Source organism: Odontesthes bonariensis, chromosome 3 (assembly GCF_027942865.1).
Source record: "Odontesthes bonariensis isolate fOdoBon6 chromosome 3, fOdoBon6.hap1, whole genome shotgun sequence".
Taxonomy (NCBI): Eukaryota; Metazoa; Chordata; class Actinopteri; order Atheriniformes; family Atherinopsidae; genus Odontesthes; species Odontesthes bonariensis.
The window spans coordinates 14328300-14356122 of record NC_134508.1 but is presented as its reverse complement, the minus strand read 5'-3'; the positions used below and the strand labels follow the sequence as shown (position 1 = coordinate 14356122).

The window sequence follows — 27823 nt, the reverse complement described above, 5'->3', positions numbered from 1 at the left end:
GATATAGTAAGTAAGTATAATAAGTATAATATATTATCTTCAGGATTTTCCTGCCTTGATACTTAGGAGTGCAGACAGACTATCTGATGCATTGAAGAAACTGTTTGGGTAATTCCCTCAGATTGATTGTAAACCTAAGAAAAAGGCCACAGACTCCATCGTAAATATATTTCCCTCTCTTCATAGCAGCTCACGCTGTGAGATAAATAAAGCACCAGTGAGTCCAGTCTCGGGATCTTATGAGCCATCTAAAGTGCTGCTCCAGATATTTTTTCCAGCTTGAAGAGCAGTGACGTTCTCGTTCTGTTTTTTTTTTTTTTGTTTTGTTTTCTTTGCTTTGTCCTACTCCTTTTGCAGGGGAAGCATCTGCGAAGTGGCACCTCAAAGCGGACGACGGCGACGTGATCTCGTGCGTCATGACGCCACGCGGAAGTAATTCAGCCAAGATGGCTGCGTCCTTGACAGGCATGTTTTGGTTTGAGTGAAGAGACAAAAATGCGCAGCAAGTGCGAACTGACGGGCTGCACGACCGTCCGGGAAGTCTTGTGAGAGAAGCATGGAGAGACGAGAGTTCGTCGCGTCGCTGGTGGTGAGGTGGACTTTTTGTACGAAATCATACTTGAAAGATGGACACATAACCATTATCTTATGTCGCTTCTGTGGCGATTCCCCGTTAATGGGGAACTGGCGTGCAAAATGCACAAGTTCATCAAGAGCCTTTTAGATTTAACTTGGCAAGGAGAGAGGAAATAATTCATGTTTCATTCAGTAAGAAAGAATGTGCAGTTTATTGTGTCTACCTGTTTCATTCAGGTGGCAGAACTGAATGTTCCGACATTAACTGTAGAGACAGTGCACGGTTGTGGTGATAAAATAATTGCTTTTTTATATTTACTGTGGTATACATGGAGGTTTTTGTACTTGAGAACTTGGAATTGATGTTACATGTAATATTATGACCTTCGATCCTAACTGAATGTGAGAGGCAAGTAAAGAAAAAACGATATTTTAACAGAAAAATGCACAAATGTCCTTTTAAAACTTAGTTACCAATTCAACAAGGCAAGGCAAGTTTACTTGTATGGCACAATTCAACAACAAGGTGATTCAAAGTGCTTTACAGATGCATTAAAACAGTAGAAATAAAAAGCACGATTCAAATTTTAAACAAAAAAGAAAGAAATAACAACAATAGATGAAATCAGTAGTTAAAATAGGATTAAGTTTTGAAACTCAAGCTTCAGATTTGGAGCTTTATTCAAATGCAGCTGAAAATAGGTGTGTCTTCAACCTGGACTTAAAGGGATAGTTTGCCTCTTTTGACATGAAGCTGTATGACATCCCATATTAGCAATATCATTTATGAACATTGACTTACCCCCTGCTGTCCTGTGAGCCGAGTTCCAGCCTTGTTTTGGCGTTGACGAAGCTATTCCGGCTAGTTGGCTGGGGCTTAAAAAATAAAGCGTTTTGCTTCTCAAAACAATATGCGTTCAAAAGAGTAATACATTTGCATCACAAAATCGTTCATCCAGAAAAAGTCAGACCTCACAATCGCTTGGCGCCATTTCTCTCTACCTTCGTATCACTACGGGCTGTGTAAACTGTGCAGACCGAAGTGCAGACCGAGCAGTCCCCTGCTTCCGAGCAGTAAACACTGTAACTGGTGCGGCTATCGCTAGGTGGCTGAACGCATTGTTATGAAGGGAGGCAAAAATAGCGCCAAGCGATTGTGAGGTCTGACTTTTTTACTCTTTTGAACCAGCCAACTAGCCGGACTACCTTCGTCAACGCCAAAACTCGGCTGGAACTCGGCTCACAGGACGCAGCGGGGGGTAAGTCAAATTTAATGAATGATATTGCTAATATGGGATGTCATACAGCTTCATGTCAAAAGAGGCGAACTATCCCTTTAAATACACTGAGTGTTTCAGCTGATCTGAGGCTTTCTGGGAGTTTGTTCCAGACATGTGGAGCATAGAAGCTGAATGCAGCTTCTCCATGTCTGGTTCTGACTCTGGGAACTGATAGGAGACCAGATCCAGATGACCTGAGGGGTCTGGAAGGTTCATACTGGACAATGCAAAATATATATATATATTTGTACTTAAAGATCCTGTGCTGCATAAAGTTAGAATAAAACTTAAGTCAAAAGTTAAGCTAACATAAAACTTATCAGCATGAACATCTGTGAATGAGATTCAGTACATGTCTGAGATGGCCTCAGGTGTGAGAGTGCATTATTGTTCACGTGTCCGTGTCCCCTGACAGACTGTAAGGGGAGATTCTGTTTTACATTTTACAATTGTGTGTTTGGATGGTAGGAGGTTGTGTTAAATGCTTAGGAGCTGTATGTAGTGTCCACTGCCGTTTTCGATTTTGTATTTTCGAAGCCGTGAATAAGAAAAGGAAAATCAGTAAGCATTTTGTTGATGTGCAAAAGAAATGTGTGGCTTCGTTTGAGGTGTTTTTTTTTTTACTTGTTTTCAAGAAGGTTCGATACGCATTTGGGGCGTGGAAACGGCCCAAATATGATATGATCATATCACCGTTGCCTGACCTGGCAAAGGTTTAAATGATGTCACTCATTGGCTGTTCTGCAAACTCTAAAGTCATGTGACTGACCGTCTTTTTCCCAGCAATGATTAATCATCCCAGAGACCAAAGTAGTTTCTCTGAAAGGACTCTCCTCAAATTTTCTCTCGCGGATATCCACCGCAGTACTTGTTGTTATTTTTTTCCTTGTGGAAGTAATAACTCTAGTTTCCTGTTTGGACAATATCTTGTTTTACTTTGGCGACATGTTGCACTCTAGCTTGATCTGTTATTTTCAGATGTGATCAGCATGCTGTCCATTTGGAGAGTCAAAAACTAATCTAAATGAGGGAGCCGAGTTAACAACTGCTCAGATCAGAGCCCATGAGCAGGGTGAATTTTTCGCCATCTAAACAAATCAAATTTCTTGGCGTCTTGACACACTCTGGAGCTTTTAATCTGATGTTGCAACACAGTGTTGCTAAATATCTATTGTTTAAGGTTTGTGCAGGCCCTGCACCCATCGCCTAGCCTGGGCGAAAGCCGACTTTTGACTCCGTCAAACAGTCTGGAAAAACCCAAGAGGAATCCGTTTCCATGGAGGGTGGGACCTTACTCAGCAACTTTAATTCATTGGAGTTCCCTTAACCAATCAGTAATGTTTAGAAAGGACGTAGGTTATGCGCCGAGGTTCATGCTTACTCTCGCGAGGCTCTAGCTCGCGAATCACGCTTCCCACATCCGCTTTCATTATACCGGTACCATTTGATAAATCAAACTTTTCCCAAAGCCAGTTGGAAGGAGAGCTACGACATCCTTGCCACTAAAAAAATTGACGAGGCATTCCTCTTGCTCTTGTTTTAATTGTGTAATGCTCTCCAGAGTTGAGACAACTTCATGGATAGCTTCTAGCGTTCTTCCGTCGCCATGTTTATTTCCGCTGCGGTTGAACTACAATTACATGGACTACAATGGACTCCTGTGAGTTCTGCGTCACCACTCGCAACTGTTTGCTGATTGGCAAAACACTGAGCGAACCAAGGTAGGGGGATTTGGCCAGACTATGTGCGGAGCCAAAATCTTTGGGCGGAAGTACGTAGGATGGCGTCGCCAGGCTACCCATCGCCACAATCAGACTTTAAAAGTACAGAAGCATTTGGCCTCTGAGGACTCTGATTTCCTTTAACTTTTGGGGATCCAAACAGAACTTATCGCCTCTGCTCAGTGTCTGTTTGACTCGTGCCACAGGTGTTATCGGGGGATTATTTCAGCCTTTTGTCTCACAATGTAACTGGCTTTGCAGGCAGGTGGCTGTGCGGGGATGTGTGTGGATCTGACGCTGTTCCCCCTGGACACCATTAAGACCAGACTGCAGAGCCAGCAGGGCTTCTACAAAGCTGGGGGTTTCAGGGGCATCTACGCTGGGGTCCCATCTGCTGCTGTCGGCTCCTTCCCCAACGGTGAGACACCCGCGGTGATTGCTGAATACACTCAGAGCCCACTATTAACTGTCGTTTGTGACTGTCTGCAGGTCAGACTTGCAAGTGTTGGTGACAGAGTGCGTCCTTCTACAATTGTAAAGTAATTGCACGAATAAAAAGAGAAATTAGAATTGCGTATTACCAATATTGCCAGTGAATATTTAGACAATAAACCTGGCCTTTTGGAACCATGTGCTCCGGACAGCTGTGACAATGGTAGAAATGTTCGGTGCACAGCCAAAGGCATCTCTTAGAGAAAAGAACCTCATACCAGTGGTGAAGCATAGCGATGGAAATGTCATGATTTGGAATCGCTTCACTGCCTCACGGACTGGACAGCTCGCAGTCATTGATTCAACAGTAAAGTCTGCATCATATCAGAATGCTTCAAGTTCATGTTCATTGGGGGTTGATACTTTTTGTTAGACCAAAAGAAAAGTGACATAAAAAAATAACCTGTAGATATTTCTGACATACTGTTTTATAATATTCCAATAAAAATAGCTATGATAAGATAATTGATGTTCTGGCATTTTAAGTGTAGCTACCTAAATAGCTTTTTGCTTTAAAATTACATTTAAACGGACTTCATAGTTTACCTTCTTATACCTTTTCTTGTGTTTTTTCTTCTTAATAACTCAAGGAAATAAAAGAGGATGTACAGACAAACTTTGTTTTTTAGTGTCTTCCACAGACAGTTAATGCATTAGTCACGGTCAGCCCTTTGAGCATTTGTTTAAACTAGTAATGCGTTTCGAAACCATTTTCCTTCTGTTTGCAAATGGACCAGAGGGATGAGGTAAATGGAAAAATGTGTACAAATCATCTCGTATCCAGGGAGCTGTGCAATGCAGTGGCATTTTGCAATTCTATTGACTATTTAATGAGTCATCATGACTAAGCCCAAAAAACCTTCCATTAGTTTATCAGGACGAGACAAAGAAGAAATATCGGAGTCATATGTTGTTGGTAGAGTTAGTTTTGCAGGATATGTTTATTAAACTGTGAGACTAAGAAAGAATTGAATCCTTCCCACGTGAGACACACTTAATATTCTGAGCTTTTAAACATATTGTAAATTCAGGAACACTCCCATGCACACAGTGTGTGTGTCTCGCACACAGTGTGTGTGTCTCACACACACACACACACACACACACACACACAGACACACACACACACACACACACCTCAGTTTCTCTCCTGTCAGCGGTTGTGAGGGATATTAATTGCTCTATGCTGGTTGACTAATGGGCCTTAAATGGCTGTGGTTCTGCTTGGTTTCAGCCGCTGCTTTCTTTGTCACCTATGAGTGCACAAAGTCGCTTCTCGGCGCTGGTGGAGCACTCGCCGCACCTCACAGGGCACCCGTCACTCACATGCTGGCCGCCTCCCTGGGAGAAGTAGTAAGTCCTCTTATCCCTCCTCCTCCGATCTTTTGTCCGCTCTCATGTGGGCTGCTGTTTCACTCCGTCAGTGCACTTTTTGAGTTGTTTTTATTTATATTGGCCTTCCCAGAACTCCTATCTTTAGAGGGCCAGCTGTTGTACGCACTTGTTATTGCTCCTCCATCTTCCTGCCCTTGTTGTTTCTTTCCCACCACTGTATATCCCAAACGAACATCGCTGGCATGTGCGTTAATGCTGTTGCCTTTTGAATTTCACAGGGGGCAGCAGGGGACGAGGAGGAGGGGGGACGGGGAGGGGGTTGGTGGCTTTTGGCTGTAGGCCTCAAGGGTCCAGCTGGGTGAGTTAAGGGAGCTTCCTCATGACTGTTCCAGTATTTTCTCCACCAGCTGGGTAAATAAGATCTCATTACTGCCTATTGACTCATCTACTTTCCCAGCACAGACTCTGCCAATTTAGTCTGGGGGATTCAGGCTGAAACCAATGAGGAGCAGTGCAATTTCCTCAGCCCATCCTCTCCCAGTCACTTGAAGTGAACCGCAGGTTTTGAGCCTTATGGAGGGCACTGGTATTCACATAGGCATGAAGGGGGGTATGGAGATCGGGCCTGGAACCCAGGCTGCCTGCAAAACACTAGATCTTCAGTATTCATGGCTTTTTCGATGAAAGTAGTTCAGATGCGTTTAGCATGTTTATGAAATGGCATCATTCCAAACGGGAGGATGTTTACTGTCTTTGAGCCTCGCAGTGTTCAGGAGGACAACGCGTTGCTCTATGATTAGCATCATTTCAACAGTGTGTGGCATGTTGTTCCTGTGACAGCCGTTTATTGCGGTAGTCTAGTGATTAATGATTGGCGAGTTCTAATCAGCTTTTGTCCGCAGCGTAGGCCAGCAGAATGTGAAGGGTGAAGCAAAGGTTGCGACTGCTTTTAACCCCGTTTTGGATTTGAGCACATCAAAGGCATAAATCCGAAGAGTTTGGCTGAGCAGAGCAGGGGCGGTATCCCACTGCATCCTGGCAACTGAATTCGTCTTGTTCAAAGAGTCTAATCTTCGGGCTTAGCCGCGATGGGCTTTGCCCTACTGCTGCCCCGAGTTTTATGAAAGGCCTAAACACCTGTGGTATGATGCAATAGCTGCCAGTCGTGATTCCGTCTCTCCTCAGTCATCGCTAATGATTTTTAATTAAAAGGCATTTTGCTGAAGGTCTAACGGAAGATGCAGCAGCTAGACCTGCAATAGATAACTTTTGTTTTATGCTTTTACAGTTTACAGTGAAAATGAATCTAATCCATTTAATTACTGATCTGTTGGTGAAGCTGTTGATGAATTTTGGCTCATCAAATGCACATATTTGCTCCTTATATCTTATCTGTGTCTATAGATGTCTGTGTGCTTTGTATTCCTGATGCTGTGTAGAGCTATGTGTGCATGAGAATGGCATCTCTTAATTATGCCTCTGTGATATGTTTATATAATGTGCCTGGAGTCCACATGGGCATATTTTAACCAAAGGTACATCATTGTGAGGGTCCAGACCTGTCTGTATAATGTTTTACAGTGGATGTTGCATTTAGAGATTTGTCAGTGGACCAGCACTGCAGGACTGACTCACGGCACAGATCTTCATGAAAATACAAGAACATTTCTGCAGCATTTGAAAAAGCAGTTCGATTAGAGCAATAAAGCGCTAATTTCTTATCTTTTCACTGTAGTTACTGTCTAAGACACAAGTAAAGACGCCCAAAATCCCACAGTAATGTGTTGAAAAAAGCAGACTTCCCTGTTTTAATTTATGCTCAGCTTAGTTTAGCAGTGCCTAGTCTGTGGCAAGCACTGTCAGGATAGAGCGACGCACTTCACTTCACTTAATTCGTCTAATCCAAATCTTAGACCCAAGTGGAAATGCAACATACCCAGGGTCAAAATAATCTTATAGCTCTATGGGAAAAAAAGACCCATTGCAGTGTAAGTTCTGGACACTGTCGGTCACAATGCACATTTGGTTATTAAAATATGAAATCCCTCGGTCAGACGGATAACCAAAAAAGCCAGTGGTCACCATGATTGAGATCCCATGTTTGAGCTCCCCACGATCCTTTCCCAGGGGTCCATTTTTTTGTTGCATTTCACCAAAAGTTTCCACTCCATGACATCCGCGGCAGAGGCTTTGCGAGATTTATTTTGTTCATAATTCTATTCCCAAGCCGCCCTCTGTGAAAGATGCACTTGACTTGGTGTTAACACTCTTGGCGTGGGCTGAAAGGAAAGTCTGTGATGGTCATACCAGAGGGAGTTTCAGAGTTTACCCTGCATGAAATCTGAGATGAGAACTAAGAAAGCGAGCTAGGCGTCATGTCAGGCGTGGACTGCGGGAGGTCTGATGGTCGAGATTTTTAGTGAGTCACGTATTACAGTGCGAGTGAGCCCACAGCATTTCTCTTTTGGAAGAGATAACGAGAGGAAAAACTGATAAGAAGCTCTTTAAATAAAAACATGTCACACAGCATGTGTGCCATTGAGGCCTTCAGCCAATCGGGTCCAAGTTTTGTCGTCGCGCAGGTGGTTCCCAGTTTATTATTATTCATAAAGTGTTTATTGGAACAAATGAAGAGTTCAAGGTCTTGTGAAGAACTTCGTCAGAATTTTGGATCTTGTGTGGACAAAAGACGCAGATGGATGCAAAAGCAGAAATTCTGAAAATCCAGAGCTGTTAGATCCTACACTTAAAATGCCCTAACTCACCCCATTTCAGTTACTTAAAGCACGACCTCACTTGTAAACAGAGGCAGGACAGACAGGACAGCAAAGAGGACAGTTGGAAGCTCAGGAGAGAAATAACTAGAGGCGGTTAAGACACCCTCCTCTTCCAGAAGTGTCCTGATGCTTGTGCGACTGCAGATGTGGGACGCTCCTATAAAGAATGTGTAAGCTGATGGCGTCTGTCAGGCTCTAGCAGGCTGTTATCTAGCCATTAGATCAGATTTATCTTCATTCCCATTCGCTCGACGTCTGCCCTGAAAGCTCATTTGTCAAGGCCAGGCAGCCGCCCCCCCCCGTACCGCCTTCACCACCACATGTCTGCAGGAGGATGTTCAACAAAATACAGTGTGACGTGACATGATGGGGGACAGTGAGAAGGTGGGAGCACAAGAGGGGAGTTTTTTGGGGGGAGAAACTGGCAACCACTTAAGTTGGCATTGAGAAATAATCCATGGATCGCCTTTGAGCAGCTCCATGCTCTGTGATTTATTGGCTGTTGTTTCAGAGTTGGAGACTCGCTGTGTCCTCATCCCATCCCTTTTTCTTCATGACCTTTTTCCTCCCTCTCTTCCTGCCTCCCTCCTTTGTCGTTTTAGTTGGTCTCGGTGCAGCGATGAATTTCAAGGACAGGAAGTGTAATCGATACCTAGAATAGTTCATCAGAAAAAAAACGCCAGTAAAAGTTGAATTATCGGTTTTTGAATTGTCGCGATTACAAAAAGTTCTTTCCCCGCAATCCCGCTCCTGACTGACTGTGTCCTGATGGCAGCGGATGGTAAAAGACGGGTGGAGCGAAGGATGGGAGGATAGAAGGATTTAATGACTCGGTCTGTAGATTGATTTACTGGCTGTGCTGATAATGTGTGAATTTCTGCTCATTTCCCATTCCTTAATGTGATCTGCTGATGATTGAGTGGCAACTTCTTACCTAGAAGTTCCAGAAATTGAAATCATGCTCTTGTCATTTGGATAAACAACAGCAGGCGGCGGGAAAGTGAAAGACGTCAGTGTCAGGCAGGCAGCTCCTTAATGAAGGTTGCTTGATGAGTCCAAGAGCTTGTAAACAAAGATGAATGGGAGCAGAAATTTTACAGACTGCCAATTGATTTATGATAAGTTTCCAAGCCAGAGGAAAGAACTGAGATTGGAGGCAAGTGGGGGAAAAAAGGTCTTTCTTTCTTTCTTTCTTTCTTTCTTTCTTTCTTTCTTTCTTTCTTTCTTTCTTTCTTTCTTTCATGACTGTTATTAAGGTTTTCTTCATCATCTGCCACACCTCGTTGTGCTTCGACTCAAGATCACGGTCTCCCTCATTTTTTCCACCATTTGCACATATCTGAGATAGTCTCTGAGGCTGCACACTCGGGTCTTTTATCAGCACCGTTCTCCTCACCATTTGGTGCACAAATTACTCCCAAATAAACAATGTCTCTAATGTATTAGGTGTAATCTCCAAATCATTCTTGCTTTCCTGCTGCAGTAATATGCGAGGGCAACTTTTCGTCGGAGCTCCCTGACCGAGTACGTCAGTAATTACTTGTCACAGTCACTTTATTTCCGTGTAACTGCCCTATTATCCTCCTTCTTGTACAATTGGTTTGAAGTAAACATGACGAACAATGTATTGCAGATGGTATCTAGATCAAAGCAGAGGACAAATGAAATCCCAGCATTGAATGCAGCCATGGATTACTGTATGTAGAGGAAATCCTGCAGATGCAGGTTCTGCCACTTGGTGACAGTGTTGCACCGCAGTTGAGTTACACCTCAACTAATGTTCAAGAACCGCATCGAATTCCTCAGAAAGACTCATTCGGTTCATTTTTTTTGCTGCTCTTTTGTACAGAGCTGGAGTTGTATCTGTTAACTTTGTATTGAAAGGAGGAAGAGGAGTCACCACCCTGCAGTAAAATGATGCAGTGAAGGTCTACACAAAGTTTGGAAATGGACTAAATCAGTAGTGAGTGGGACTTTTCGGGGTCCAATGTTTGCCTGCTCGGGGTTACATTTTTTAATTTTTTTTTTCCAGCTCAGTCTGAGATTTCACTTTCAGCGTTCCTGATGTGTCTTTTCTCTTTTTGTGCCCTACATATGCATGCATTCTCGCCCAGAAAGTTTCCTTAGTCTCTGACTGAGGAAACGAGAGAGACGACAAGTGCCCATCTGAAATGATTCCTCTAACAGCTGCTGGGGTATCCTCCTCTCCCTCACTGCCAAAGAGCCTTATGTTGGGGCCCTGATGCTAAATCAGTATGGATAGCTGGATGGAGAAGGGGCAATGAAGGGAAAAAAAAAGTTGCATTTCATCTCATTACTCCTTCCCTCTCTTCGTCCCTCCCCGCTTGATGTTGCCGTGGCGAGGGTGGCACCAGCAGACGGGCATCTGTGTGACTCGAGGGAGTCACAGGGGGAGGGCGGCTCACCAACCGCTCTGTGAGATTGCTTGCCGTTTGCCGGTATTTCCACTCCGATGCAGGATAAATGGGAAATCAAGTCGCCAGGTGGTCAGCTGTGCCTGCCTGTCTGCCTTTAGGAGGCATAAATATTCATGTCTATCTGCACTTGCTGTTGGCAGTCCATATTTTTGTTGACATATGGTGGATGGGTTGGAACTTGAGCAGGGAGTGTGGTTACTGAGGTGTGCATGCGTGTCTGAATCTATCAGTGTGTTTGACAGAAGCATGTTCTTTGGACACAGATACACAGTCTGCCTGATGACCTTTTTCCAGACATGACAACTGTTGCAGCAGTGTCGTCTCGGCTGTGTGTATCCATTTGTTAATTGGCCAAGTTGCACACTAACTAAAGCAGGCGTTCCCTGCCAGCTCTGCGTAATTGCTCTTCTCAAGCCCTGCCATATCATGGCCACCTGCCATGATCTAAAAGCAGAAAAATACTTTTTTTTTTAATCATTTACCAGCTCCTAATGCATCTAGATGGTGTCAAGAAAAAACTTACCACCCCTCTTCTTCTTTTTTTTTGTTGTCATTTTACAGGTTGCATGTTTGATCCGGGTACCCACAGAGGTGGTCAAGCAGAGAACCCAAGCCTCTCCCTCATCCACCACCTACGGCATGCTGCTGGCCACACTCAGGGAAGAGGTATCTGGCAATCAAAGTCTTTCTGAATAATAACAGCTCATTAACTTTGCTGCTTTTGAAGCAACGATTTTCTTAGAAATGGAAGTTGCACTTAATTGAAGTTGGGTTACTTGCCCCAACTGAAAGAAGTCAGGAGCATACATGTGAGTGATTTGTCGGATTTGGGATAAACCTATTCCAAACCCAGATGTAAAGGGAATGATTCGCAACACTTTAAATTGGCCTGAGTTGGTCGTATTGTCGGTTTAAGAAAAGTTTCAAAGTGTTTTCTCAACAAAATTCTTTTGTTGGATTATTTAAAAAAAAAAGCCTAACTTAGCTCTCAGCAACTGTTGTACACATCCACTCATTCAAAATGTACGTAAAAGTGTGTCCACACTTTTGACTGGTACTGTACAAAAGTCATTATAGTCCGAGTTCTTGCAATTGGAACATTATTCTGTAATCGCTTCACAGTTTTAGGTGCAGTTTTCTTTCATACTGCTCATCCTCTGTACATCTTTCTGAGAGACTCTGCCTCTCTAAGGTGCTCTTTTATACCTAGTCGTGTTACTAACCTGGTGCCAATTAACCTAACTAGTTGCAACATGTTCCTCCAGTTATTTCTTTTTACTGACACTTATTTTCCCAGCCTGTTGTGGAAAATGTTTTTTTTTTTGTCAAATTCAAGATGAGATCATACTTTTCCCGAAACGGTAAAATGTCTCATTTTCAACAGTTTGATATGTTTTCTGTGTCTTATTTATATTTTCTACAGTGTCCCAGCTTTTTGGGAATGGGGATTGTAATTCTACGTGTTTGTCACACGCGTGTCTGTTCCTCTCTGCTCAGGGTGTTCGAGGCCTGTACAGAGGATATGGCAGCACAGTTCTCAGAGAGGTAGGATCCATTCACTTCTCTCTTTCTGTCCGTGACTCCCCATTGCTATTGATGTCAACCAGATAATGTGCTTATATGTCTGTCTTTGATGAAGGCTACTGTGAATTAATTGTAAAGCTCATCATACAGATTCTATCAGAATCCGTTTAGTTGAGGATTATTCAAAGATGAATATATTCAGCCATTTCAGCGCTGGGGTTCTTCCTTTTTTTTTGTTATGTTAGATGGTTTTCCCACTCATGTGGATGAAGTCATTTTAATTTCTCTTGGGCTTTATTGAAGTTGTACATATTGATCCCCCCCTCACTTTTATCTCAGAAAATTACTTGTTCAAAGTACATCTGAAAAATGAATGCAATTAGTTGTATTATAAATGAAAAACAAAACAAGACCAAATGAGCACTGGGCTGCACTCCCTTGATGCAAGCTCACCTTTCTCTAATGAAAAAGCCGCTCTGACTTCTTTGATTCGTGATTCATGATCCTCAGTTTAATTGCACCTGCAGTGCACGATAATAGGAAATAATTGTTGTGAATGTTACCTGTGCCTGACATTTCATCCCCCTGCCTGCCAAGTTTGAATAGAATTGGGGAGGAAAATGATAAAGGGAGACAGACGGGGAGAAAGAAGTATATGAAGGTGACACTTGTCTTTTTTTTTTGGAGGAGGTGTGGGGGGGGTTGCGTAATCTAGTCCCCCTCTGCTGTGCTAGCCTGTACTTATTTTCTGCCTCACTAAACTGATGTTATTCACGCAAATTCCATCTGGACAGCCGTGGGAGAAAAAAGGACAACAAGACACTGTGATTTCTCAGAGGGGCTCTGAATAAATGAATACATTTGGAGGCTGGTGCACGGCCTGTGTGCATACTAACACTAGCAGATGAAACGTAACGGTGGCGGCAGGGATTTGGGTTGTGGGAACAGCAAAGGATGCTTCGTGGTGATTGGCTTTGACGTGTGTCAGGAAGGTAATTCATTTTCTCTCGGCCTCCTCCGCTATCCGCCTATCTACCTCCTTTGGCCAAGAGACCCTGTCAAGATAAGTTTGTTTATGTGGCGCGGCGTGGCGCCTCCCCTCCTTGCTGGCCCACTAATTGGGGTGCTTTCTGTGCTATATATTCATTAGCCAGCCTTCAGAAGGCATTTCTGATGGGTATGATATCACATTAGATCAGATGTGTAAGAATCCACTTAGATCCTCTTGGAATGTAGAGGAAAAGAGTGGATGTGTGAGTGCTTTGGCGATCCTGTTCTCATTGCAGCAATGTCCTACATCCACGTCACTGCACCTGGTTTTCAGTGGCTAATTATACACCGGACGCCCATTCAGGCCCCAAGTTTTATTTAAAACTTATATGCAGGCTATTGACTAATCGGCATTCAGTTCTTTTCACTTTTGTTCCACATTAATCTTCATTGCGGCGTACCCTTTCCTTAAAGGAAACAGTCCAGTTCTCCGCTGAGTCGGCATCTTTTGTGTTCCAGCTGAATAGAGCATGAAATCAATGAGATTCAGATTGGGGAGAATAAATTTGCGCTGTGGAAAATGACTTTATTCTCCTCTAGAAAAAAACAAAAAAAACAAGGACCCATTAAATTACCTTCGGTGAGACTCTTCAGGACTTTCAGAGAGAGAAGTTTTAACTGGGGCCCACGTACAGGTTTCTGATGTCATCTGTGTGTTAGTTTGTTTCCATTGTGTTAAAATACACAGGGTAATATTCCAAGTCTAATCAAGACTCTGATTATATTTTATCATTGTGTGACGTTTGTCACTTTGACAGGATTCCCCTGGCTTCTGCTTCTGAATTGCACCGCCTGTCACCACTAGATGGCATGCCAAGATTAGAGCTGATGGGTTCTCTCCTACCCTCACTCTCTGAACTTTCCTCCTCTCTTTTACTCTCTCTGTTCTTTTTCATCATGGCAGCTACCAATCCAGCTGTATGACGTTCATGCACAGCAGTTAGTGAGCTTGTTATTGGCGAGCTCTTCATTTTCCCCGATCTAAAGCACTGTGAGATGATCTGAACTGCTGCAATCTGAGTTGGAGTAATGAGCGTGAGATTGGTTATTAGGTAGTAATTTATTAATGGGCTGGTGTGGAATGACAGGTGTAACTGAAACCGACAGCATTTGCGGAGGCACCTGGAACAATATCTTCCCGACTATAACATACAGCCATTATGAATATACAGGATTGCTCTCATAGTGGTGGAATTTCACAAAAGCCCATATAATCCCTTATTGTTTTCCCAAATATTTAAGTTGACAAATATACAGACGAAGAAGGAAATTGAGCTGGCTAAGACAGAGTAAAGCCTGCTGCTGGTCCGTCTTCCCTTCATGGGTATAGATTTCTCAATTTAGTATCTGAGTGAGCGTCAGAACATCTCCCCCCCAACAGCCAGGACCCGGTAACCCGAGGCAGAGGATCTGGCCCACAGCAAAACTTCCCTTCCAGGCATCTCCCCACCAAACCTCTGCTACTTCTTCATCCGTCTCCTCTTCGGTCTGTTGTCGATCCCCTTCAAAGCATTTAGCTTGTATACCTGACTGAATAATATTTATCCAGCTACTAAGAAAACTGCTGCTTTGGCTCGTTTTCAAACTTGATTTTCCTTTTTTTTTTAATTTTTTTTTTTAATTTTGTCTTTTTAAAGCATGCCGTGGTCTAAGTTATGCCACGATTTACCGACTAACAGTTTCAACAGTTTTTCAAACAAGTGGAACTGTATCTTACTATGTGCGGCCACAATGGTGAGCCTACTGCTGAGTTGTTGTGCTTTGTAGAGTTATGATTCCATACATCACAGTGAGGGGTTTCTGCTTCCTCTGCTGGGATGCCGAGGTTGAAAACCTTCTCAACAGGCATGACATAGAGCGGAGGTGACCCCTGCATGCCCCCCTCTTTATTTTTTGTATGTATGTGTGTGTGTGTGTGTGTGTGTGTGTGTGTGTGTGTGTGGGGGGGGGGGGGGGGGGGGGGTTGTTTGCTTTTCACCGTCTGTGATACAGGTTCAAAAGAATGAGGTGAGGGGAATCACTCCAATATCCTGTTTCTGTGCGCACTGATCCGCAGCGGCTCATGTTTATACACCCTCATATGACGAAGACAGAGCAGAGAAAGGGCAGGGGAAGCAAAGACTGTGTGTTTTTCTCCACATATGTAAAGGCAGGATTTGTGCGACACGTGTAAAGGAGTCGGGGCTTCCTCCTGCTTTGCGTTATAGCGTGGGACCCCTTCAGAACAGCTGCTGGTAGTCTCTCGACTGCCAGAAGACCATCTCCTCCAAATGAGTGAAACTCAGCAAAATGCTTAAAGCAGCTGCTTTAGATGGAAAGTGTCACAAGGCTGCACTGGAAACATAGCGTAAGGAAGATGTCTTTTAGCTTTTAGGTCAAAATTGAATAAGATACCTTGCAGCCAGTTGACCATGATCCCATATATTGGAATAGTGCCTTTTCTTGTTTCATTTAACTACGTTTGAATACATCATTTCCATTTTTATTTGTTTGCATTCATACATTCTTAGAATAAGAGTTTTGTTAGCCCCCACATTGCAGCCAGAGAGTTGGGCTCAGTTAGTTTAAAAGATAGGAGAACATTGAGTCGAAGAGAAAAACTGTTGAACCTCCATAGGTTTTGGTTTTGGTCCTCATTAACACCAAAAAAGTGGTCATAATGAGTAAGAATGCCATTTCTTTGTTGGGGTCACAGATGTGGTGAGAATTGAGGTTAGGAGAATAGTAGGGGTGTGTCCAAATAACGATAGTTGTCCAACTGTGTGTGTGTGTGTGTGTGTGTGTGTGTGTGTGTGTGTGTATGTGCTCTCCTGTGATATTGGGAAACCATATAGACTCAGTAGCTGTATTTCAGCCCCAGGAACCTTTTTTACAGGAGCTTGGGTCTTATGGAAGGTCCGTTCTGTGACCTCCTTCATTTCCACGGCTGGAATCGGAGACTAAACACAGCTCTGAGGGAGAAATGTTTTCCCCGAAAGCAGCTCTGGTAAAGAGATAGCACTTTTGAGATTACACAGAGCCTTCGGGGTGGGCCTTGCGGTGCTAAACCTTTGAGATTTTATGGTCCAGCATTCCACACCCTAACCGTTTTATTTCCATCTTTCTGTCTGAGTCTTCTCCCATTAAACCTCCGCCATAGCTCATGAAGTCTTTTAATTTTAATATGTACCCCAGGAATAGTCGTTACTATTTGTGAGCAAAGAATTCAAGAAGACGCACCTGTGGTGCGGTAGTCGAGCGAGCTCCAGCGAATGACGAAAGAGACGATAGGAACAATAGTGACACATAAGCAGTGAATCTGAGCAGTAAAAAGTTAATGTCTGATTGTTTCACAATGGTTACGTTATGCAGCTCAAATACAACACCCACAACCCCGTAGAGATGTGTAACATTTACAGGTTTGGAGTTAATCACTTTGGGAAATTGAGCAGTCCCTGGTTTTGACTGCTCTGTAGGCTGCTGTGGCAATCTCGCAAGGAGTGACGATTCACACTATAATCAACTTTATTTGCTTATATTATTTTAACTTGCATCAGGTCTCAGTGGAAATGCAAAGGACCCAGGGCTGAAAAAATTCCTGGAAAAAAGTGCTGGGTGTTGGTCAAACCTCATTCAATGGCTTCTTGGTGTTGTTAATGGGCTGTCAAGTGTATGACATGGTTAGAAACAACATAATGTGCACATACACACTGAATAACACAAACCGCATATATATACTGTATATGCGGTTTGTGTATATAAGGAAAGCTTAAGGAAATCTTGATTCAGCACACTGAAAAACAAATATAGTAAATTGTAATTCTGTTACAATAGATTCGGTACTCCATGTTCAAAACCAGTTTCTTCTACACCTTTTGTTAACTGTTGCTGCAAGAGAGACGCAGCATATGTCGGCATGCACTGAGGAAAATTGAAAACAGACGGATGCAAATTTTTCAGTGAGCTTTTGTGGCATATCTGACACAAAGCACCGGTGTTAAGACTGAATGTGTCGGTGTCATGTTGAAATGACCCCCATCATGCTTTTCTGTACATTTTTGCGGCAGCAGTTCACGTATCATACTAGTATCAACCCAGTCACTTTAAGTTCAAACTGTGGCAATCGCATTCAGGCACAGACGTGTACAGTAACGGTGGGTTGATTACGCCTCTGATCTGCCGTTCTGAGCAGAGCTTTCCTCCTTCATGATTATCAATACGATAATTATCTGTACTACCAGGTTGAGCTGAGCTGAAGCTCCCCCTGTCTTCATTTTCAACCGCTCCCATCCGCCGTCATTTTGTTTAACACAGTTTGATATGAATATTCATGGCAAAAAACGACACGTTGTTATGAGAAAATTGGATTTCAATGTGTGAAAAAAAAAACAGCACAACAGCTGCAACAGCACACTTGGCACAATATACAAAAATTTATGGTGACATGACATGTGAGAAAACTCTTAAATTATGAGAATTAAGCAATATACCTGACTTAATTTACTGTCCAATCTCACGGGATATCAGGCTCATACTGTGGCTCTTGTCGTCACTTCGGCAGGCTTGTCTGAATGAAGCCCTGAGGAATTGTGTGAATGACTTCTTGCTGTCGCTTTAACAGGTTGATAAAGCTTTAATCTTTTGTATCTCATGTCTGAAAATGGCTTGTTTTAAGATGAGGCTTAGGATAAATGCGAGAGAAAATTGTGAGACCTAAGGAAAACGAGCACGGATAGGTGTTTTTATCTTTCCTTTAAGCTGGCATCAATGGTTTGTTCAAGAAGATTCCATTCAATTTATAAGCCAAAATGTTTGCGAGAGAGATAATTTCACACAGGCTTTGTAGTTGTTGTGGTTGTTTGAAAAGATGGAAATCTGACGGTAATTGCTCCAACGCTCAGAAAACAAAACGGCAAATGAAAGACGAGAGGGAATCAACCGGAGCCATCCATCCATCCTTTTTCTATACCCGCTGAATCTGTCGGTCAGGCTGCGGGGGGGTTGGAGCCTATCCCAGCAGGGTACACCCTGGACAGGACGCCAGGTCAACCGGAGCCTTTCGGTTGAAATGCTTCAAAGTTAAAATTACAAATGACAATATGTGACTGTGACAGGAGTTCTGAAACGGCTAAATTCAGCACGAGAGATGGATTTTTGTATCCATGTTGTGGGTTAAAAAAAATTCTCTCCCCACCGTCTACTTGCTTGAATTATGGATTATTCTTTGTAAATGCTGCCCCTGTTTGAGTTGTATGCAGGTCGAGCCGACCCTTGTTAGAAGAGTGATGACCCTCTTAAGGTACCTCTTCATCACTGGATGATTCCGATCACTTTATCACAGATGTCACTCTGGGGATTAATGGTTATACTCCTGCCGCCTCTGTGCACGATAGATGGATGGGATTCTGCTTGTAGTGACTGTCTGCGCCTGTCATTCACATCAGTGGAGCTTGTGTGAATGCAATTCTATCTTCACATCTTTCTTCTTTTGTGCCTCATCATACGTCCAGCTTGGCATTAATCTTGAGTATTTCTGTCCTCTCGTAGATAAACTTCACTTTAAGGGGCACCTTTGGCAACGGGACGTCCTATGCAGATATGACTAAACTTTGGTAACCTTCCTTAGATCAACATGATCCATTGATGAGTTCTGCAGTTGCAGGGGCTGAAGGAGTTAGCTGCCGTGTTGTCAGCCCCCTACATGTGTTTTTTGCTCAATGTGGTCCTGGCTGGGGGTCAGTTAAAAGTATTCCGTGCTTCTCTCTTCAGTTTGGTGCGCTGGAAGCCAGTGCCACTGAGACCAATGGATCACAAACTTATGTTAAGTATGTTTGTCCCAGTTGAACACTTCAGTACATTCAAAAATCCATCATTGTGGCCATAATTCAGGATTTCTCTGTGCAATTCTTCCTTTTTTTTTAGACTTATTACCAATATGAAATGCCAGACCTTTTTCCTGGAAAAAGACATGGCTGTTTTTGACAGTTTTAGTTTTTTTTTTTTATGCCTCTCTTTTCCACTAAATGTTTGTGTGTGCGTGCAAGTGGTATCGACCCAACAACAGTGTCTCCGTCATTCTTTTTGAGTCTCAGCTATGTTTGCTTCCAAAAACTTTATGCTTGTTTGTTTCAATCGGAGTGGAAAAACCGTGGTACCCCACATCTGTGTCTAATAACAGACAGCCCGCCCGCCTGTCAAGGGACCGAAGGCAGTGCGTCCGTAGGATTAGGGTCTTGAATGGTTGAAAAATGGACCAGTATATTTTTGACGTGATGGGGATTAGAAAAGTGTCAATAATATGCTTCTGTATGTAATTTATCAGTATAGAAGACTGAAAGGGATGCATTTATTACCCAAACAGCCGGTTCCATTTGAATTAAGCTCGTATAGAAGTGACATGATACCAGATTACATAGTTGCGTAACTGCTGTAATACCCATCTCATTCAGTGATATTTAGTCATTGTAGGAGGAAAAAGTTAAAACTTCAATCAGATCCAATAAATGGCAGCAACATGTTATTTTCATTTTATCCTGAAGTGAAAGCAGAGAGTAAAAGTGGAGGGAGTGGAAGGAGGATAAATCATAGCTGCCAAAAGCCCTAAGACATAAGGAAGGACCCAATAATAAGAGGTTAACCTCACTCCCTTTTACAGCACTATTTTTCTGTCAAGAGAACTAATAACGTGCCTCTTTCTTCCCCTCCTTCTTCTTCTCTTCCTTTCCAAAACCAGTCATCTCTCATATCTGTGGATTCACAGTAACACTCAGTTCAAAATGTAAACCATTACCCCATGTCATATACTCGGTCGTGGACATTTTTCAGTCACGTTGCTATCAGCCTTTTGTTGCACTCGTCCCTCTTTATGTGACAGTCGGATGAGGCTCTCCAGAAGCAGCACCTGCTCCACCCAGCCTGCCATAGGCACCCCCTGCTTCCCCATCCACAACCATCACCTCGCTAGGATCGTTACGACCCCGAAGCATCAGGAGCAAACCACCGGTATGTCAAAGGTCGCGCTGTGATGTCACTGCTTAATGTTCAACGGGAAAAAAATATATAAATATATAAAGTGCCCCCCCCCACACACACACGACAAGTATTTACCTCACTCAACTCCAGCAGAGGTGAAGAGTTCAAACCAATTCATAATTCAACACTCATCTGCTTTGACAGTTAACTGAAGCCATTCTTTGTGTGCAGCAAGTGGCTGCTTTATTAAAAATGGTGTTGATATTGGTCAGTTGTAATTTCATGGAGGCTGATTCATGACAGATTTCCTTTTTTTTTTTTTTTGTGGCTTTTTTTTGGCACCCTATATAGAGTGCGACCTTTAGATGGTAATGTTCCCTTGAGGTTGAACCCTTTTAACCTGTTAGATTCTGTTGGATACCAGCGATGCTTTTTTCAAAGCAAGGTTGGAGAACTGGGCTAAATAATGAAGTGGAAACCAATGGGATGATCACTTAGTCTGATGTCGCGCTAACTTGGCACCTTATTAGGTTTGTGTAGATTAAACATTGATGGCTGCGTTACTTTTATTTTGAAATCATTTCTGACTGAGTGACTGGATGAATAATGTAATCAAGCAATTTAAAGGTCATTTCCAGAAGTGGTTGAAAGTTTTACTCTCACCAACATGAGAATGGGATGTCTTTTGTCAATAGTCTTGATAGATCAGTCTGGTCCATATATGGTCTTGTTTGACAGAGTTGTCCGTTTCTGTGGGTGTTTTTAAAGTGCTGCATCACTGCCAGTATACACTGATTTTCACAGTGGAGATTCTCTTATTTCCAGCTGTGCTGCTACTTTGCTTATCTGGTTACCAGCTGATAAGATATACTTGTGTGTGAGGTAGTGAGAAAGAAAGCTAAAGAGCAATTTTATCAGCCTGCAGGCTGCGAGTGGTTCACTGCAGTGACTGTAGTCTCAGTTGTATTGCTGTTGCCACTTCTTCCCAAGAATAAGGTGTCTGTGTATCTGCTCTGTGACGCTACCCTGTGTTGTTTTCTGAAAGGATCCGTGCGCCATGCCAGAGATGTAGAAGCACGTTTTTAATCAGAGAGAACACCATCTCACACGACAAAGACTGGTGTCATTTTACTATTGCCATGAGGTTCGTACAAACTAACGATACAATGTTTCTTTGGTAAGAAATCCCAAAGTATCCTTCTCGGTACCCTCATCCACCCCTCCTGTATTGTGGCTCGGCCCTCAGCACCAGCGTGTTTTCTCTGTCCATTCTCCCATGTCTCACTCCCAGCTTCAGACAGATCGGGCAGCTATACATCTCTCTTCCTGTCAACAGCTAATTGGTTGACCCTCAGGGCATCCTGTATCACAACACATCACCATTCACTGGCTAATATGCCCTCTGCCATTGATGTCATATATCAGTGGCTAAAGCCACTCAAACTGTCCTTGTTTCAGCTCATTGAAAGTATGAGTATTTAATTGCCTCCATACAACAAATCCTTTCTATATTTCATAGAGCATATTTTCTCAGTGTTCATTTAACAACTGTGAGGATGTTGACAAAGACCTGTGCCATTTGTTTATCTACATTAGCATTCATTAGGAAATGTTTACATGCCTGTAGCTACTGTGGCCCTATAAACAGAAATGTCACTGACTGAGTGATGAAGCTACATCACTGCTAAGCCATTGTTGGCGTTTTCCCACTGGCTGCAGCCCTCTCTCTTTTTATTAAAGCAGGGCTCAGTAATACGGGGTTTGTTTACCATGCAATACACACCCCAAAGCTGTAGGGGGAGCTCCGTAGAAAATAGGCGTAAACCCACCAGAGGCAATTTACGGTTTATTTGTCCTGGGTCCGCATGAGAAAGTGAACAGTCACACACACACACACACACACACACACACACACAAATAGTAATAATAACAGTCCTAAAAAGATCATTCTGGAAGCGATCGTAACATAGCCTAATTTCATTACACCAAGACCTACTACTTGGTGCAGGAAGACTGTGTATTTGTACAAATGTAGTTCTACAAAAGTCCTTTATAGCAACATCCACTGAAAGAAAACACGAACGGACATGTCTAGTCCTAGTGCTATAGCCAGCCGCTTCAGAAACAGAGAATTGTTATTTTAGATATAGTTCGTGAGGCAGGAACAATACATAACAGTATGTTCACCTTTACTGTTACAACTCAAATACCTTCAACTCCAGCAAGCCGAATTCAAAATTATTGTAATGAAAATGACAAGTTCTACACCGACATCACTGTAACCTGCACACGGCAACTGCTCAACATTTGTCTATATACTAGCAGCTACATCCACTGATGAAAACGGTGATTAGCTCAATAGCTGCTAACCAAACATCGTTTTCACAAGTTTTGACTTGGAAAATGTAACGATTTTAGCTGTAACCGTATTCAATTTAGCCGTCGACAGCTAATGGAAAGGGGGTGTGTCTATCAGGCTACCTGGCTCGGCTCAGAGCCCTTTACGACCTGCCGTGAAGCAGTAGTTCTTGGCTCTCGTGTGTCGCGAGACTTCCAGAGCTAAACAAAGCACGCGGCGCCACAGGCAAAGTTGCAAGCGCTGTTTCGGGCTAGGGCCACCAGATGGAGATGGAAATGTCACCGTTTTCATCAGAACGGGTCAGCCAAGCAAACTGATGATTGCCAAGCAATTTTATGACCATGAAAAAGTTGCATAGCATGTCTTTAATTTATTTATTTTTTTGGTTGAAACTTATTTCTCAATTGGTTCCATTACATAACACTTTAAACTGTCAGTGCTGTGGGCTTTCTTTGTGCAGCAGCTCTTTTGCTTGTACTATAAAGGCGGAAATGCAAGCAATCTGGGAGTACCTTTGGTGAAACTACATCTGGTACAGGCAGAGGGCAGTTTTTCACTCCCTTTATCTGAGCTTTATTTGAACGTTTCAGCTCAGCTTCAAAGTGCTCACAGCAGGGACGATTTAGTAACTTATTGGCAGCACCCAAGGACCCAAGGGCTGTCTGGCCTTTTTTTCCACATGATCTTGTTCTGTCGGTGTTGTAAACGCACATTCATTCCCATACATATGGGCCGGTAGGTACCTACTGTATTTGTAGTTGAATGGTTTTCTCTTATTCATATAAGCAAATGCCATGATGAAGTCTTTTCCTTGAACAAGCCATTAAGGCCCAGATTAGATTTACTAAACCCGACAAATTAGCATTTGGTCGTAAATCCTAAACAGCGCAGATGGGAGTGACTTATCTACCAGCCAACCATCACTACGGCCCCCGGGGTATTTTTGTTAGTTTAGAAAATTAAAACATAGCCAGAGTCATCTGAGTATTTGAGAAATGCTGAGAGTACAGTCCCCTGCGGTGCTCCTGTGCTGCCGACCACCCTGCAGTATTACAAAACTGTATTCTCAAGATTTTGTCCGGCCATGTAAAAATAATGTGGCTTGGCAGTCGTTCTGATAATGTCTACTTCTGGCATAACAAATAGATTTACACAAATATTTGCACTATCACGGCCATCTCAGGCAACAAAATTTAAGATTTTATTTTTGGGAGATAAATAACGGTGCAGACAGCAGTGAACTGAATGGTTATACGATTAGAACACATTCTGCATCAATCATTTAGATAGTGTTCTCTTTGAAGTTTTATTCTGAAATTGAAACCAATAAATGCATATGCAACAGGGCTCCGCAGCCCTAAGTTGCGTCTGCGCCTCATTAGTAAGTATCGAATTTTAACACTAAAGCTGAATGGCTCCAGTGTATGTGATGCTTGCAACCATGGGACTCCAGCTGGAGATGAAGCTTCTGTAACTGCTACTTAGCTTCCTTGTTGTCATACATTCATTCTTTCCTATTGGTTTCACTTGCTCTACATGCCTTCCAACTATTTGGTTAAATTTGGCCATCACAGTCTCCTGGTGAGGTTCAGGCAATAAAATAACTTGGTTGGAGAAATAGAAACCACTGGTTAAAGAAATGGTGGGATCTTCTTCTGGGCTAAAATACCATCTCTCAAAACACTCAGTGGGGTTACATGGCACTGAAAGGATCAGATAATTGGCTAAATTATACGGTGGCTGACACGTGCTAACGCCGAAACAAATCCAACAGTAAAACGCTGCAAGAGAAAAATGCGGCAATAACAAAAACGACCGGAGCACACGCGCTGCAAACATCAAAACACATGCAAGAGAGAAACGCTGCAAACTTCAAAACACATGCAAGAGAGAAACGCTGCAAACTTCAAAACACATGCAAGAAAAAAACGCGCTGCAAACTTCAAAACACATGCAAGAGAGAAACGCTGCAAACTTCAAAACACATGCAAGAGAGAAACGCTGCAAACTTCAAAACACATGCAAGAGAGAAACGCTGCAAACTTCAAAACACATGCAAGAGAGAAACGCTGCAAACTTCAAAACACAACGGAAGTTCGCCAGTAATCTTTTATCTTATTATAGAAGAGCAGCGGAGTTATGTCGCTATGATAAGGTAAAAGATTACGTCAAAGTGTTTAAAAAAGACATAAATGACAACGTACCTTTTGACTTTCTTCTATTTCATTAATATGGTAGATCTCCCATAGTCGATCCCCTAACCCACAGGTCGAGACTGCCTAGTGGCCTGGCGAACTTCCGTTGTGTTTTGAAGTTTGCAGCGCGTTTTTTTCTTGTATGTGTTTTGAAGTTTGCAGCGTTTCTCTCTTGCATGTGTTTTGAAGTTTGCAGCGTTTCTTTCTTGCATGTGTTTTGAAGTTTGCAGCGTTTCTCTCTTGCATGTGTTTTGGGGTTTGCAGCGTTTCTCTCTTGCATGTGTTTTGGGGTTTGCAGCGTTTCTCTCTTGCATGTGTTTTGAAGTTTGCAGCGTTTCTCTCTTGCATGTGTTTTGAAGTTTGCAGCGTTTCTCTCTTGCATGTGTTTTGGGGTTTGCAGCGTTTCTCTCTTGCATGTGTTTTGGGGTTTGCAGCGTTTCTCTCTTGCATGTGTTTTGGGGTTTGCAGCGTTTCTCTCTTGCATGTGTTTTGAAGTTTGCAGCGTTTCTCTCTTGCATGTGTTTTGAAGTTTGCAGCGTTTCTCTCTTGCATGTGTTTTGGGGTTTGCAGCGTTTCTCTCTTGCATGTGTTTTGGGGTTTGCAGCGTTTCTCTCTTGCATGTGTTTTGGGGTTTGCAGCGTTTCTCTCTTGCATGTGTTTTGAAGTTTGCAGCGTTTCTCTCTTGCATGTGTTTTGAAGTTTGCAGCGTTTCTCTCTTGCATGTGTTTTGGGGTTTGCAGCGCGTGTGCTCCGCTCGTTTTTGTGATTACCGCATTTTTCTCTTGCAGCGTTTTACTGTTGGATTTGTTTCGCCGTTTACAGCGCGTTTGCACGTGTCGGCCACCGTAAAATTACAATAAGACTGAGTTATTAAGTTCATGTAGACACCTTAATCTGACAAGGAATTGGATCAAACCGAGTTACTCGCGATCGGATTAAGACCCGAGATAACTCGGTTGAAAGTCAAATTAAACGTGCTTGTAGACGGGTGAAGCACGTGGTGAATTAGACTTTGCGTTCTGTGCATTCTCGAGATTTTTTCCCGGGGTCGTAAACCGGAAGTCGGAAGAGACAATATTACTGTTGTAGTCGCTGTCGGAAAGAAAAACACCACGATTGAGAATGCGGCGTTGTGCATGGCGTTTGTGCAACAAGCAGCTCATCACAGACGAAATGTAGAGGGACATACCTTCATCTTGCTCTTCATTCGCCATTTTCTCGAATGCATGAGTTTGGTGTTGAAGGGGTCGACCGGAAGTGGCTCTATTAGCAATAGTTGAAATGGGTACAGCGCCACCTATCATATCGGAGTATGACATGCTTTGTGCCTATGATTCGATTCATTCATCGCCATATATCCAAGGATAATTACCCTTGCTCAACTCATTCATATTGTAATTTAGCCAATTATCTGATCCTTTCAGTGCCATGTAACCCCACTGACTAATATTTTGTTACAATATGACATGTTGATGGTCGCCTAGGTTATCCGTCAAGAGGAGGATTCGCAATATGAGTCAGTAGCACAGCAGGTTCCAAATAAATGGCAAGATTCTGAACTAATGCAGCTGTGAAATGATCACAAAAACAATAAGATTGACTATGTTCAGCCTTTTCTCAGCCTGGAGCTTTGAATTCTTATGCAGTTCATTACTTCTACTCTACTTTGATAAAAAGGAATACACCATATTTTGTTTTATTTTTATACTGTTGCATCCAAAGTGCTTCTATTTAATCTCAGATGTTTCTCCCTATGAACGTACTTTTTGCACAGTGACCATGGGTCCGGCCATATTCTAAGTTCAGAATTATCTTTATTTGTCCAAGTTTGTGCACACAAACAAGGAGTTTGACTTCTTTTGTTCCCTTTGCTCTCTGCATGCAAAAAAAACCCCAAAAACTTTTAAATGGGGAACATATACACAAGGAAAAAGACAAATATGAGAAGAAGGGAAAAATAAGTTACAGAAAAGTCTTAAAAAATCTAAAAAAAAACTACAAACTATTGTTTTAATGGTGCAGATGTGCATTGTTATGAGACCTGAATGGTATGACAGTGGGTTATTGCACATCGTTCGTCAGAATGACAGCCTGGAGGAAGAAACTGTCTCAATCGTGTCTTTAAACTTTTGGCGTTGCATTGGAGCGATCCATGCTTCATCACTGTGCTGACTCAGCAGTTGCTCAGACTTCACATCCAGTCCTTGAAGTAAAAAAGTAGCGTCAGGCCTCTGATAATAACGTTAGCGTGTTCCCACTCTGTGATTTTGCTTGTTCTGCTGTATCACATATTTCATTTGAAACAACAAGCTGCACAAAGCTGCATACAGGTGGGAGGAAGGAGAGAAAAAAAAAAACTTCAGCACAGCATAAATATTTTTCCGAGGTTCTGGGAAGCGTATCTCATGTCAGTGGAATTGCTCTCTTGAACTGCTGCCAGCACAGTACACCCCCCCACCACCACCACCACTCCAACTTTGAACAAGTCTTAATTTGTCAAGAATATTACTGCACTGTGCTGAGATTTGGCGGGCTGTGTCGGCTTTGGGGAACTCGGGCCAGCTGCTATGTGATTGGCTCAGTGGAGCTGTGCCGGCGCTCGAAACCTCTCCCTAGTTTGGCTTGTTTAAACACACACACACACACACACACACACACACACACTTCGAACAGCCCTTGGCATTCAGAACTGTCAGGTGGAATTCTTCAGCAAGTGCAGTCACACTCACTAGTTTGTACAGCACAGAGGAGCTGGGAAGGCTGAAAACTCGTCGTTACTGCCGCAGGATGCACGCAGCTGCGCGGCCTCTCATACTCACTTACCTGTAACAAATGTAGATTTTGTGGAACTCAGCTGCGCATAAGGCGTGTTATGCTTTATCCATGTTGTAGGTTTAGGTCGAATAGCCATATGATTTGTGTGAAGTGCGCCTCTGGGGATTATAAAGACAGGTGCGTATGTTTGTGTGTGCGTTTCAACTGAGATAGCATATGGGGATCTGTTTTCTGTAATCGGGAAAGCAGGTCTTAGCTTCCACGAACCAGCACTGCGCAACCACCAAGAGAGAAGTAATCCAACCTTCTCCCTCTGTCCCCCCCCCCCACCCCCACCCCGGCACCCTCAG

General features: G+C 43.0%; 1 protein-coding gene across 1 annotated transcript in view; it reads left to right on the top strand.

Moving 5' to 3' along the window:
• The first annotated feature begins 410 nt into the window (after positions 1–410).
• Positions 411–27823, top strand: part of slc25a26 (solute carrier family 25 member 26) — a 60722-nt gene continuing 33309 nt past the window's right edge. The window contains exons 1-5 of the mRNA XM_075460417.1: positions 411–589; positions 3839–3995; positions 5304–5422; positions 11181–11285; positions 12117–12164. Of these exons, the coding sequence (XP_075316532.1) occupies positions 557–589; positions 3839–3995; positions 5304–5422; positions 11181–11285; positions 12117–12164 (462 nt within the window). The 5' untranslated portion in view covers positions 411–556. The remainder of the gene's footprint in view (positions 590–3838; positions 3996–5303; positions 5423–11180; positions 11286–12116; positions 12165–27823) is intronic.